The sequence below is a fragment of the Moschus berezovskii genome, chromosome 10, assembly GCF_049115385.1.
Source record: "Moschus berezovskii isolate FMDL1 chromosome 10, NW_MosBer_1.0, whole genome shotgun sequence".
NCBI lineage: Eukaryota > Metazoa > Chordata > Mammalia > Artiodactyla > Moschidae > Moschus > Moschus berezovskii.
The window spans coordinates 46,813,524-46,829,216 of NC_142469.1; the positions used below are offsets into that span (position 1 = coordinate 46,813,524).

Genomic DNA, 15,693 nt, shown 5'->3' on the forward strand with positions numbered 1-15,693 from the left:
AAGAAGTTGAAGTTGAACCATTCTATGAAGACCTATAAGACCTCTTAGAACAAACACCAAAAAAAAGATGTCCTTTTCATCATAGGGGACTGGAATGCAAAGAGTAGGAAGTCAAGAGATATCTGGAGTAACGGGCAAGTTTGGCCTTGGAGTACAAAATGAAGCAAGGCAAAGGTTAACAAGAGTTCTGCCAACAGAACACACTGGTCATAGCAAACACCCTCATCCAACAACACAAGAGATGACTCTACACATGGACATCACCAGACAGTCAATATTCAAATCAGACTGATTATATTCTTTGCAGCCAAAGATGGAGAAGCTCTATACAGTCAGCAAAAACAAGACCAGGAGCTGACTGTGGCTCACATCAGGAACTGTTATTGCAAAATTTAGACTCAAATTGAAGAAAGTAGAGAAAACCACTAAGCCATTCAGGTATGACCTAAATAAAATCCCTTATGATTATATAATGGAAGTGAGGAATAGTTCAAGGGACTAAATCTGGTAGACAGAATGCTTGAAGAACTATGGGCGGAGGTTTGTATCATCGTACAGGAAGTTGTGACTAAAACCATCCCCAAGAAAAATAAATGCAAGAAGGCAAAGTGGTTGTCTGAGGAGGCCTTACAAATAGCTGAGAAAAGAAGTGAAAGGCAAAGGACAAAGGGAAAGATAAACCCAACTGAATGCAGAGTTCCAGAGAATAGCAAGAAGATAAGAAGGATTTCTTAAGCGAACAATGCACAGAAATAGAGGAAAACAATAGAATGGGAAAGACCAAAGATCTCCTCAAGAAAATTAGAGATACCAAGAGAATATTTCATGCAAAGATGGACACTATAAATGAGAGAAATGGCAAGGACTTAACAGAAGTAGAAGAGATTAAGAAGAGGTGGCAAGAATACACAGATGATCTGTACAAAAAAGATCTTAATGACCCAGATCAACCACAGTCATGTGGTCACTCACCTAGAGCCAGACATCCTAAATGTGAAGTCAAGTGGGCCTTAAGAAGCATTACTATGAACAAAACTAGGGAGGTGATGGGATCCCAGCTATTTCTAATCCTAAAAGATGATGCTGTGAAAGTGCTGCACTCAATATGCCAGCAAATTTGGAAAACTCAGCAGTGGCCACAGGACTGGAAAAAGTCAGTTTTCATTCCAATCCAAAAAAAAGGCAATGCCAAAGAATGTTCAAACTACCATACAGTTGTACTCATTTCACACGCTAACAAGGTAATACTCAAAATCCTTCAAGCTAGGCTTCAACAGTACATGAACTGAGATCTTCCAGATTACAAGCTGGATTTAGAAAAGGCAGACGAACCAGAGATCAAATTGCCAACATCTGCTGGATCATAGAAAAAGGAAATAAAAAAAAAAAGTCTACGACTGCTTCATTGACTATGCTAAAGCCTTTGACTGTGTGGATCACAACAAACTGTGGAGAATTCTGAAAGAGATTTGACTACCAGACCACCAAACTTGCCTCCTGAGAAACCTGTATGCATATCAAGAAGCAACAGTTAGAACCGGATATGGAACAGTGGACTGGTTCAAAACTGGGAAAGGAGTACATCAAGGCTGTATATTGTCACCCTGCTTATTTAACTTATACGCAGTGTATATTATATGAAATGCCAGGTTGGATGAAGCTCTAGCTGGAATCAAGTTTGCCGGGAGAAATATTAACTTCAGATATGCAGATGACAGCACACTAATGGCAGAAAGCAAAGAAGACCTAAGGAGCGTCTTGGTGAAGGTGAAAGAGGAGAATGAAAAAGCTGGCTTGAAATCAACATTCAAAAAACAAAGATCATGGCAGCTGGTCCTATCTCTTCATGGCAAATAGATGGGGAAAACATGGAAACAGTGACAGATTTCATTTTCTTGGGCTCCAAAATCATTGCAGCCATGAAATTAAAAGATGCTTGCTCCTTCAAAGAAAAACTATGACAAATCTAGACAGCATCTTAAAAAGCAGAGACATTACTTTGCCATCAAAAGTCAGTATAGTCAAAGCTATGGTTTTTCCAGTAGCAGTGTACAGTGTGAGAGCTGGACCATAAAGAAGGCTGAGCGCCAAAGAATTGATGCTTTTCAACTGTGGTGTTGGAGAATACTCTTGAGAGTCCCTTTGACAGCAACAAGGAGATCAAACTAGTCAATCCTAAAGGAAATCAACCCTGAATATTCATTGGAAGGAGAGACGCTAAAGCTGAAGCTCCAATACCCTGGCTACCTAATGTGAACAGCTGACTCACTGGAAAAGACCCTGATGCTGGGCAAAACTGAGGGCAGGAGGAGAAGGGGGTGACAGAGGAGCAGATGGTTGGATGGCATCACTGACTCAATGGACATGAGTTTGAGCAAATTTCAGGAGATAGTGAAGGACAGGGAAGCCTGCCGTGCTGCAGTCCATGGAGTCACAAAGAGTCGGACACAACTGAGCGACTAAACAACAACAACAAAAGGACTCAAAACAACTCTGTCGGTGACCATTATAACATGGTCTCTACTACAGTTTAAGGATCCTGTGCATCACTGCACTCTTTCCTAGCCTGCTGTTCAGCACAGGTAGCTACCAGGGGTTTGATTACTGTTGTAACTCTTATAAGGCACAGTTCTCACATGTTCTAGAAGCAACTGATGACTCTTTGGCATGAGCATGATGATGTGACCCTCTACTTTGAACGCTGGGGCCCCCTCTATCCCTTATCACATAACCTAGGTTCTAAGTTCCACATATCTTGTTATTTAGTTGCTAACTTGTGCTCAACTCTTTGCAACCCAATGGACTGTAGCCCACCAGGTTCCTCTGTCCATGGGGATTCTCCAGGCAAGAATACTGGAGTGGATTGCCATTTCCTTCTCCAGGGGACTTCCTGACCCAGGGATCGTACCTGTGTCTCCAGCATTGGCAGGCAGATTCTTTACCATTGAGCCACCTAGGGAAGCCTTCCACATACCTCAGATGAATATAAAATAACCTAGAGTCATTTACATTCACAGTAACAAATGGATGGATCACACTCATCAGCAGTGTAATACTAGTGATCACCAGTTACCAGCAGCCCTGAGAGAAGCTCATGGTAGTGTGCCAGGGCACACCACATAAGAACTTCAAGATAAACAGATTGCTCATGAGTTTATGAGAAGTGGCTGGAGCACATCAGGAAGTTTTAGACAACATTCTTTTTAAGCCACTTTCCTAAAAGGCTGTCAACATCCCAACCACACTGAGTCCCATTACTTCCTTTTTCCAGCTTCCCATCAAGAAAAAGTTGGGTAACTTACATTGCTATATCAATTGCCCTACCGTGATTTCTAAAAACAGTGCTCACTCTACATTGTGGGACTTTTGTGATATATCAGCTCATCCTGTTTTCAAAATAGCCTTTTTTTAACCTATCGCTGTAAAAAAAATTGAAATTTAAGTTTACTCTCACTCATATATCCATTTCAACTGCTGCCACCCACCTGGCCGGACACAACTACAGCCCATGTCAGAAGTAAGGCTCTGAGGCCCACACTGTGGAGAGAAGAGCCAGGAAGTAGCCAGTCCTCACGGCTCATAAGCAGCACTCCTGGTCACGTGAGAGGAGCATGCCACACTCTGATGATGACCTGGCTCCCTGGTGGACTGTGTTTATTTTTCTTACCCGTGCCTCCATCTCCTTCCAGGGTTGGGTGGGATGGGGTGAGGTAAGGGCATACTATGTAATGAAACAGCAGAAAAAACACAGGGGCTCAATGTTTATTTTCTGATGAAAAGCCCTGGCTTTGCTACAGTATGATCTTAGGCAAGTCACTTAACCCTCCTAGATGTACCTACCTCAACTGTCACCTAGCTGATGACCTTAGAAGGATAGAATGAACTTCCTTTTAAAAGTACTATTAAAGATACCACTATTGTCAGTTAATCCACACGCATCTATCAAGAACCTGCTTTGCCCAAGGCAATATCCTGTCCTTAAAGTGGCTCCCCTGGAGTGGGGAAACAAAAGGTACAAAACAATAATACAGAACAAGTTACACAGCTCATGATTAATTGCTATGTAAATAGTACAGCTTCCCTATGACTGTGGGCTTGGAAAGCTCATGAAAAGGGCCTGCCAGGACCGGCAGCCTTGGGCCAGGCAGGTAAGAGACCTGGCCAGAGCAAAGGTGCAAGGTTAGGGAAGCATGAGAGGAAGCCCCGTCCTGCTCCGGGGAGGGCTGAAGGAGGGAAGAGGCAGGAACAGGCCCATTATAGTCAAAGGCATGCCAGGTGTGCTGCCTGCCTGTGAAGCCAGCCATGCCCACAGCCCTTAGGTGGTGCCACATAGCCCCACCAGTTTGCTATATATGGTTGTCTGTCCCAGACTGAGGTGCCAAAGGAAGCCACAGACAGCCTGCAGCGGAGGCAGCTGCTGCCTGAGGCACGAAAGCCTAGAGCCCGGGAGAATGACTCATGGAATCAGTCACATCTTCTCCCCAAATGGGAGACAAAAAGTCGTGCCAACAGCAGAGGAAACAGAGGCCCACTCACGACAGCAGCAAGAAGCGGCCTTGAGAAGGCTGGAGCCACGGCCATGCAGGAGCCTAGAGGGAACAAGGGGGAGAAAGGCCTTTCTCCTTAAGAGTGGAGAAAGAGCACTGTGGGGTCTTGGCAGGGTGGGGTAGATGATGCCTGCTACTGATGGGGCTGCCTTCCACATCCTGAGTGCTGGTCCAGCAGGCTCTGGGCAATGCGCATGTTTCCCAGCTTTCTTCTTTCCGGGGCATCCATCCCTTCAGCTCCTTCACGAACCAGGGTGGAGTTCTCAGTGCTGCCCGAATATCAGACTCACCTGTGGAACTTTTTAATGATGCAGATAATTGGCCTCCAACAGAGCTCCTGAATCAGAATTCCTAGGGATGGGGCCAGGACAAGTGTGGTTTTTTTGATTGATTTTTCTTTTTAATTCCATATGTTCTGATTCCAATGTTCTGCCACAGTTGAGAACTGAATTAAAGCAAGTTGAACACAATTCTGCTCCCAGCAACCCAAGAAAACTTCAAGTCCACAGAGCAGAATGTGAACCTCAATGATTTAAAATTGTGCTCATTTTGAGAAGGGAACCCTCCTACGCTGTTGGTGGGAATGTAAATTAGCACTGCCACTATGGAGAACAGTATGGAGGTTCCTTAAAAAACTAAAAACTGAACTACCATATGACTCCTCAATCCCACTCCTAGACATCTATCTGGAGAAAAACATGATTCAAAAGGATACATGAACCCAAATATTCACTGCAGCATTGTTTATAATAGCCAAAACATGGAAGCAACCTAAATGTCCGACAGAGGAATGGATAAAGAAGATGTGGTACTTCATATACAATGGAATATTACTCAGCTATTAAAAAGAATGCCATTTGTACCAACATGGATGGACCTAGCGAGTGTCATACTGAGTGAAGTAAGTCAGACAGAGGAGAAATACAATATGACATCCCTCATATGTGGAATCTAAAAGGAAATGATACAAATTAACTTACTTATAAAACAGAAAGATACTCACAGACTTAGAAAATGAACTTCTGGTTGCCGGGGGAAGGGACGGTTAGGGACCATGGGAAGGTCATGTACACACTGCTGTATTTAAAATGGATAACCGACAAGAACCTATTGTATAGCTTTCTTTCAAATAGCTCTGGTCCGGAGTTCCTATTTAATAACATATTGTTACAACAATAGAATTTACCAAGCATTTTCACAACTGTGTTTTGAGAACTAGCTGTGTGTCAGGTTCTATGTGAATTTCTTTGTGTAGGTCTATTCATTTATCACCCTAACAACTCTGCAAGTGAAAGTGAAGTCGCTCAGTTGTGACCACATGGACTGTAGCCTACCAGGCTCATTCATCCATGGGATTTTCCAGGCAAGAATACTAGAGTGGATGGCCATTTCTTTCTCCAGGGGATCTTCCCAACCCAGGGATCAAACCCAGGTCTCCCACATTGAAGGCAGATGCTTTACCATTTAAGCCACAAGGGAAGCCCAACAACTCTTCTAGGTGGAGGTCAATCATTCCCATCTTAGACATGAGAAGATATACATTCAGAGGTTAATATGCCCTGAGTTAAAACCTTGCACGTGATAAAGTGAGACCTTAACTCAGAACTGCCTAACTACAGCCTCTAGTCTTCCTGGAATGCTCTCAGGATGCTTGTTTAATTCTCACAACTCCCTGCAACACAGCACAGATATAACGTCCCCATTTTACAGATGAGAAGACAGGTTCTGAGAGGTTCTTATGTCGAATCACACCATCCCAGAGAGTCAGAACTTGAACTCACAGCCTCTGGATCACACTGAATCTTTCCACATGGCTTTGCTGAGCCAACTCTGTGCTTGGGAGATGACAGGCACATCTTCATTTTGCAAATGAAGATTTTCCACGCACTTTTGATCTAAATCACTGCGTTAGACCTAACCCAGGATGAGAAGAACTATCCTAAAAATAGAAACTTTTGCAAAGGAAGATACTCTCTTCTTTCCTCTGGTTTGTATCAGTGATTTCCTACCTTTCAGTGTATGTCGGACCACATAGTAATGTCAAATAATTTCACAGACTCTCCTCACACAACACAATCATATATGCATAGGTTCATTAAAAGCATGACTTATTTCAGAGTAGCTTTTAACCATATTTTCTCAATTACAGCAATGTCTATATACTTTTTAAACAACAACAATACATTTATGCCCAGATTGTCTACTTATGAAGCTTATAGAAAATTCAAAAAAAGGGGAAAAGTCACAAAAGAAATCAGGACAGCACTCAATGAGTTAAAAGTCCTCACGTCCACACTGCATATAAGAGTCAGCCTCTTCCAGGTTCTTCCAAATTATAATCGTCTTTAATGTCTCTTGTTCCTTATCGAAAAAAAGCTACCCAAACGCCTACCAATCTTTATCCACACAGGTCACAGGAAACAATATTTCTCATTTTGATAAGATTCACAGTCAGGAGTCTTACCTAAAAATGATGACAGCAGGGCTAAGAGTGTGTTGGCAGCCTCATCTCCAAAACAGGATGAAGCATTGGTGATGTTTTCACTGAAGTTCCATAGCGTTTTGCAAACCAAGCAGGCTAGCTGCCAATCAGTAGGCCCAAAATCTCTTAAACAATCCACTAACCTGAGCGAAAAGTCAAATGGAGAAGTTATTAGGTCAGCATCTTTTTTGTATTTTTAACATGATGATTAACTTTCTTAGATATTGAATATACATTTTATATATAATTCAGTGTTATTAAAATAATTTCACATCTACCAATTTAAGTAATTAACACATTTAAGCAATAACCTACTTCTGAATTATTTTAAGTGTCCAGTGGAATCTAAATCCCCTCTTTAGCCTAGCTGCTGCTATTGCAGCAGCTAAGTCGCTTCAGTCGTGTCCGACTCTGTGCGACCCCAGAGACGGCAGCCCACCAGGGTCCTCCGTCCCTGGGATTCTCCAGGCAAGAACACTGGAGTGGGTTGCCATTTCCTCCTCCAATGCATGAAAGTAAAAAGTGAAAGTGAAGTTGCTCAGTCGTCTCCAACTCTTAGTGACCCCATCGACTGCAGCCTACCAGGCTCCTCCATCCATGGGATTTTCCAGGCAAGAGTACTGGAGTGGGGTGCCATTGCCTTCTCCTTAGCCTAGCTAGGCACTTCCAAATGGAGAAATATCTCTGCTCGGGAGAAATGAGGAGAGGGGCCTAAGTGCTCCTGTGAATCCTGATAGAGTCAGGACTCTGTGCCTTGAACTTACTTTTTAATGCCGCCTCCTTCTTTTAGGATGACTCGCTTGTCTCTATCCACGGTGAGGTTTAGGAGAACACCACAGGCAGAAAAGCAAATATCCTGATGCTTAGCATCCAGCAGAGCAATCATGAACTTGTGGACTGGAAGGGCAGAGAACAAATGCAGACCAGTGAAGCACAGGGGCCCCAGTTGTATTTCATTCCACAAATGGCAGAGGGGGAATGGGGAGCAGCTTGTGAAACTGGAAACCCTGCTAGGGGATTTAGCCCACTCTTCATAGGGTTTCCCCACTGCCCAGTGGGGAAAGTGCCTTCACCAACACCCAACACCTGTCACTTCAGAACCTGTTCCCTGCCCCCCAGGGTCCCTGTTTCCAGGTACTGCTGTATCCACCAGCATCAGCTCTTCCTTCCAGGCAGTGGTAGAGTCCCCGCCTGTGGAGAGGAGGGAACCACCTCCTTCCAATCACACAGGTGCCATTCATTTCATCTCTAACTTCTGGTTGTTCTCAAGGGCTCTTTTGAACCTCCAGCAGGAATTTTCTTAAAATACACAGCCCTGGAAGGGAGGCAGGGAGAGTAGGCTTCAGTGGAGATCTTCCTGGGAAGTCCTCCAAGGCCATAGCTTATAAGAGGAGACTTGCTCAGGCTGCTGGAAACCAGTGCGCAGGGAGGCGAGACTTCCAGTGTAGGGGACATCTTGTATCAGGACAGGCTCCCCCTGCCCCCACCGCCTTCCCTTACTCCTAGAAACGGAACTGTTTGTCCTGTTTGTTCATCACCCCCAGCAGGGGCTGGGGGAGAATGAATGGGTGTATGCTCCTGTTCCACTGCTCCCCTCAGAGGCAGTCACGCCACGCTGACCTTGGCCTACTGATGGGTCAGCAGTGAGCTTGGCAAAGGCTGAATCACATATGTTTTTAAGAGTTTAAAGAATATGCACCAAAATGTTAACAATTATCTCTGGGGAAGTGTTTTCTTTTTAATCTGTATTATATAAATTTTCTATCATGAACATGAATAATTAGGTATTTTTAGTTACTGTTTTTACATGAGATATTTGGAAAAAAATAGTATGTTTAGTATACACTCTTATGTACCTGCTACACAGTTTAAGAAATAAAACATTACAGATCCAATTTTATATTTGGGGCATCCATTCAAATGTAACTTTGTCTTAAATGTGGAGTTTCTAATTCCAAATGCATTTATGCCTTATTCCATTAGCACATGAGTACATTAAATAAACAATACCCAGGACCGTTTCGCATGTATTAAGACAATATTAATGGTATTATTTCACATGTGTCCTCCTATTACTACTAGCTTTTTTTGCTCCTATAGTATGTGTTTGAGGTTGCTGCATGTTGATACATGAACTTCTAGCTCATTTATTTTAACTGCTGTAAAAATTTGGTTGCATGAATATACCGTAATATATTTATCCTCTTACCTGTTGATGGACATTTAGGTTGTTTCCATTTTTCACTATTACAAGCAGTACTATAATAGACATTCCAGTGCATGAAGGAGCATGTCTTTTGAGTCCATTCCCATGGGTAGAAATGATGTGTATAGATTACTTGTTTCACTTAAACACAAAGACATACACACACCATCTCAAAACTCAAAAGACCACTCATCAGGGAGAGGGAAACCCTGAGAACACAGCCCAGATCTATCTTGGCATCCTGAGCCAAGAGCCTTACAGATAGATGGAACAGAATGTAAAGTACCGCTTATCCCAAAGCAGAAACAAGTGTCACGTTCTTGTGACCCAAGCTGCGAAACCACTCACTTGTTTATTGCCAGGACGTGACTGTTTTTGAATGTGTGTCATTAACTCACCATTTTTCTGCACTATGAAATCGCAGATGTCATGGTCCTGGGAGAGATTTCCAAAAACACGCACAGCCTCCAGGATTCCATCCATGTTGTTACTCACGAGGAGCTTTAAGAGCACTGGGTTTGGTGACCAGAGAAATAAAATCAGTGAATTTAAGTCTTAAGTTAAAGGCTATTAGAAACCAATATCATGCTAAACACTGTAACTTAAAAATTAAAAGTGATAATAAAATTCCAACGATAGGGGACATAATCAAGAACTAAGAAACTAACGTGTCCCCATATTCAAGTTTCTTCGAATTAAATCAGGCTCTTAGATACTTGTACCAGAAGTCAGAAACAATAAATGCCTCTAGTTCTGTGTTTAGTTAATAAAGTCAAAACCTTAAATGAACATGCATCTACCCAAACCCAACTCTGAACCTTACATTCAGCAATATATAGTTTTCTGTCTTGAATTATGGAATTCTTCACTTTGTAGTAAGATAAGTTGTTGATAGTTGCCGTAGTATTGATCACCAGCTCCTCACAATCATCAATTGATTTGGATTCTGAAATAAAGTGAGCATAAGGGTATCAAAGACTCGCTGCAGGGCAGAAGCCACAACCTCCTAACTGCAGCCCAGCTGGTGCAGGGACCCACCGCTGTCCCAGGCAAGGTCTACAAGAATGCCATGTTGCTGTTTATTTCCCATGACTCTTCCTGCAGGGAAATGCGGCCACAGCAGGGAACCACTCCAGGCCAGCATTTGGAACATGCTAAGCTCAGTCCCTCTACTCAGGGGTCTGGAAAAGTCAGGCTGATCTAGTCCCTGTATGCAAAGGTGAGCACAGCTGTTTTGCCCTGACCCAGAACTATCCTGGGGCGTGCACCTTGGGAGTCTGTTCCCTGGACCCTCGACCTCCCAACAGAATGGCCCTTGGGTCACAATCCATCTATAATTCTTATCAGTGCCGCCTTCCAAACACACAGGCTCTGACCGCCTCTCACCTCCTCTACACCACCTAGTCCATCTTTCACCTCTTCACTGGCTTCGCTTCTTCGCCTTTGCCTCCCTGAGCCTGCCCTCAATGTACGGATCCTTTAAAAGTCAGTCAGACAACGCCACTCATCTCCCCCGGCCCACAGGCCTGACCTGGGTGCCCAGTCCTTACCTCCCAGGCCTTATTTGCTGCTCCAGCCCCCAGGTCCCTGATGCCAACCACACCAGTCCTTCCCTCTTTTTGAGCATTTGCCTGTGCCTGCCCAAGAACCTTTGCACTGCTAGTCCCCCTGTCTGGAATATTCCTTCCTCCAGTTATCCTGGCTCACTCCTCATGTCCTTCTGGCTGCTGCTTGCTGCTGCTGCTGCTGTACCTTATTGGACATGGTCTCCTTAGCCACTCTGTATAAAATAGCATTGTTCCCCGTCTTCCCTGTAACACATGGGACCACCTGACTTATGTGTTTAATGTCTATCTTCCAGTTCTAAGGTGTAAGCTCCATGAGACTAAGAACTTGTTCTTTTCAATCATCACATTCTCAGCATGTAGAACAGTGTCTGCACAGAGTGATGCTCAACAGATAGAGTAAGAACCTGTTGTATACCACAGGGAATTCTAACACCCACTCTGTAATGGCCTGTATGGGGAAAGAATCTAAAAAGGAATGGATATGGTGAACAGCAGTCCTCTGCTCCTAGGCCTTCTCCAACGTCGGCTCCAGCCTTCCCAAGACCCCCATCCTGGTGATTCCAGCAGGGTCTCTGCCTCAACCCCCGGGCAGCATGCAGACCAACATCCAACAGCCAGTGAAGGTTTACACACTCAACAAGGACCAACAGTGGTGCCAGGCATGTCATCTAGCAACATGGAGAGGCTGAAGGGCATGTCCCAGCTAGTCAGGGTCTGACAAAATGTGGTCCACTGGAGAAGGGAATGGCAAATCACTTCAGCATTCTTGCCTTGAGAACCCCAGGAAGTGTATGAAAGGGCAAAAAGAACTGAAAGATGAGCTCCCTGAGGTTGGTAGGTGTCCAATATGCTACTGGGGAAGAGCAGAGAAATAGCTCCACAAAAAGTTTAAGAGGTAGAGCCAAAGCAGAAACAATGCCCAGTTGTGGATGTGTGTAGTGGTGGAAGTAAAATCCAATGCTGTAAAGAACAATACTGCATAGGAACCTGGAATGTTAGGTCCATGAATCAAGGTAAATTGGAAGTGGTCAAACAGGGGATGGCAAGAGTGAACATTGAAATTTTAGGAATCAGTGAACTAAAATGGATGGGAATGGGCGAATTTAATTCAGATGACCATTATATCTACTACTGTGGGCAAGAATCCCTTCGAAGCAATGGAGTAGCCCTCACAGTCAACAAAATAGTCTGAAATGCAGTAGCTGGGTACAATCTCAAAAATGAAAGAATGATCTCGGTTCATTTCCAAGGCCAACCATTTAACATGACAGTAATCCAAGTCTATGTCCCAACCACTAATGCTGAAGAAGCTGAAGTTGAATGATTACATGGAGACTTACAAGACCTCACAGAACCAACACACAAAAAAAGACATCCTTTTCATTATAGGGGCCTGGAATGCAAAAGTAGGGAGTCAAGAGATACTTGGAGTAAAAAGCAAGTTTGGCCTTGGAGTACAAAATGAAGCCGGGCAAAGGCTAACAGAATCTTGCCAAGAGAACTCATTGGTCATATCAAACACTCTGTTCCAACAACACAAAAGATGACTCTACACATGGACATCACCAGATGGTCAATATTAAAATCAGATTGATTGTATTCTTTGCAGCCGAAGATGGGGAAGCTCTATACAGTCGGCAAAAACAAGACCTGGAGCTGACTGTGGATCAGATCATGGGCTCCTTATTTCAAAATTTAGGCTCAAATTGAAGAAAGTAGAGAAAACCACTGGGCCATTCAGGTATGACCTAAATTAAATCCCTTATGATTATATAGCTGAGGTGATGAATAAATTCAAGGGACTAGATCTGGTAAACAGAGTGCCTGAAGAACTCTGGAAGGAGGTTCATACCACTGTACAGGAGAGGGTGACTAAAACTATCCCCAAGAAAAAGAAATGCAAGAAAGCAAAGTGGTTGTCTGAGGAGGCCTTACAAATAGCTGAGAAAAGAAGAGAAGTGAAAGGCAAAAGAGAAAGGGAAAGATATACCCAACTGAATGCAGAGTTCCAGAGAATAGCAAAGAGAGATAAGAAAACTTTCTTAAGTGAACAATGCACACAAATAGAAGAAAACAATAGAATGGAAAAGACTAGAGATCTCTTCAAGAAAATCAGATACTAAGGGAACATTTCATGCAAAGATGGGCACAATAAAGGACAGAAACAGCAAGGACTTAACAGAAGCAGAAGATATTAAGAAGAGGTGGCAAGAATACATAGAAGGACTGTACAAAAAAGATCTTAATGACCCAGATAACCACAATGGTGTGGTCACTCACATCCTGGAATGTGAGGTCAAGTGGACCTTAGGAAGTATTACTATGAACATAGCTAGTGGAGGTGATAGGCTTCCAGCTGACTATTTCAAATCCTAAAAGATGATGCTGTTAAAGCATTGCACTCAATATGCCAGCAAATTTAGAAAACTCAGCAGTGGCCACAGGACTGGAAAAGATCAGTTTTCATTCCAATCCCAAAGAAGGGCAATGCCAAAGAATGTTCAAACTATTGCACGATTGCACTCATTTCACACACAAGCAAGGTAATATTCAAAATCCTTCAAGCCAGGCTTCAACAGTACGTGAACTGAGAACTTCCAGATGTTCAAACTGAATTTAGAACAGAGAGAGGAACCAGAGATCAAATATCCAACATCTGCTAGATCATAGAAAAAGCTAGGGAATTCCAAAAAACATCTACTTCTGCTTCATTGACTATGCTAAAGCCTTTGACTGTGTGGATCACAACAAACTTTAAAAATTCTTAAAGAGATGAGAATACCAGACCACCTTACCTGCCTCCTGATAAATCTGTATGCAGGTCAAGAAGCAACAGTTAGAACTGGACATGGAACAACACTCTGGTTCCAAATCAGGAAAGGAGTATGTCAAGGCTGTATATTGTCACCCTGCTTATTTAATTTATATGCAGAGTACATCATGCGAAATGCCAGGCTGGATGAAGCAAAGGCTGGAATCAACCCTGAACATTCACTGGAAGAAACTGTGTTCAAGCTGAAGTTCCAATACCTTGGCCACCTGACATGAAGAGCTGACTCACTGGAAAAGATCCTGATGCTGTGAAAGGTTGAGAGCAAGTGGAGAAGAGGATGACAGAGGGTGAGATGGTTGGATGGCATCACTGACTCAACGGACAAGAGTTTGAGCTAACTGCAGGAGATAGTGAAGGACAGGGCAGCCTGGCATGCTACAGTTCGTGGGGTCACAAAGAGTGGGACACGACTTAGTCACTGAACAACAACAACATATGTATAACTAATTCACTTTGCTGTACAGCAGAAAGTAACATGACAAAGTCAATTAACTATATTCCAATAAATATTTTTTAAAAAGTAAGAACTTGAACCTCCCTGGAAATATCAACGTACAAAACAGAAAGCTGTAGCATTTCAGTGTCTTGGGGGTGGATCAGGATAAAGTTTATACGAAAAATTTTTGAAGCTAGTAAAAATAATAATAAACTCCATTGTTGTAAAAAAAAAAAAGGGGGGGGTTAATGAAAGCAAGAATGAGTGAATGAATACATGAACGAATCCTTCAGCTTACCACATAAGACCCTTGGTAATTTTATCCCTGCCTTCCACTCCACCTCCAGACTCATCTCCTGGTGACTCAGGCCACAGTACAGAGAAGGGCGGATGTCGGGGATCAGTCAGGAGACTACTGTAGTGTCCAGACTCCTGTGGTGTCCAGCAAAAAAGCTGAGGTGGGGGTGATGGCAGAGATAGGGCACAGAGGCCAAACTGCAAAACTATTTAGGGAGGAAAACAGACAGTACGTGGTGAAGACTGGATTGGGGGATGAGGGAGAGCAACCACCCAGCATGACCTCTGGGTTTCTGGATTACAAAATTGGATGGACAGCAATCCCATTCTCTGAATTAATGGGAAGAAGGTCCAGGTGGGGGAAAGGTCATGAGTTAGATATCTTGGGATACTTCTGAAGTAGCCACAGTTGATGAGATTAGGTAAGGCAGTTAAGTTAGGTGGACATACAGGTCTGGAAATCAGAGAAAAAGTCAGGAGTCGGGTTACGCTAAACTGGCTACAGCAGTCTCTGCCTCTCTTCGGGTGCAGGGCATGGCCCCCAGTGCCTGGAGAACATTCACCCTCCTCGCTGCCTGGCCACCAGTCATCGCCTGCCTGGGAAGGAGTCACCTCAGTGCCTTTGCATGTCTTGGGCCCTGACTTGCCCACTGGGTTTTACTGGTTAAGTAGTGCCTTTTACCTCTTTTAAAAAGCAAACAAACTGAATATAGTTGATAAACAGTATTACATCAAATATAGAACACAATGACTCAATGTTTTTATAGTTTACACTCCCAAAGTTATTATAAAATAACCGGCTGTAATTCCTGCACTGTATGATATAGCCTGTTGCCTATCTATTTTATACATCTAGCTTGTGCCTCTTAATCCCATACTCCTATCTTGCCAGCCCCCCACCCCCAGACACTTCCCTTTGCCCACTGGTAACCACTAGTTAGTTCTCTATTTCTGTGAGTCTGTTTCTGTTTTGTTGTCTTCGTGGGTTTGTTTTTTTAGATTTCACAAATAAGTGAAATCATTACAGTATGTTTTTCTCCGTCTAACTTATTTCACTTAGCATAATATCCTCCAGGTCCACCCATGATGCTGTGAACGGCAAAATTTCGTTCTTTTTTATAATTAAATAGTATCTTTTATCTCCTGTATGAAGCCAAAGCTCCTCAGGGATAAGAGGGAGGTCGTGAGCTGAGCTAGCTCTTACACTTTCTGATTTAATTATCTCTCCTTTTGGCCTTCTTTTCATTAAAAAGAATGATCTTTTTATAGTCTACTCTATTCAAAGGGAAATTCAGTCATTTGTTACCCTACAGAGAACACACAC

The 15,693-nt window shown here is 43.2% G+C and overlaps 1 protein-coding gene across 5 annotated transcripts in view; it reads right to left on the reverse strand.

Moving 5' to 3' along the window:
* Positions 1 to 15,693, reverse strand: part of ARMC2 (armadillo repeat containing 2) — a 121,520-nt gene that overhangs the window by 3,187 nt on the left and 102,640 nt on the right. For all 5 annotated transcript variants that reach the window (XM_055433532.2, XM_088840642.1, XM_088840643.1 and 2 more), the window contains 4 exons: positions 10,059 to 10,181; positions 9,634 to 9,747; positions 7,794 to 7,926; positions 7,012 to 7,172 (listed from right to left, as the gene is read on the reverse strand). In XM_055433532.2, the coding sequence (XP_055289507.1) occupies positions 7,012 to 7,172; positions 7,794 to 7,926; positions 9,634 to 9,747; positions 10,059 to 10,181 (531 nt within the window). The remainder of the gene's footprint in view (positions 1 to 7,011; positions 7,173 to 7,793; positions 7,927 to 9,633; positions 9,748 to 10,058; positions 10,182 to 15,693) is intronic.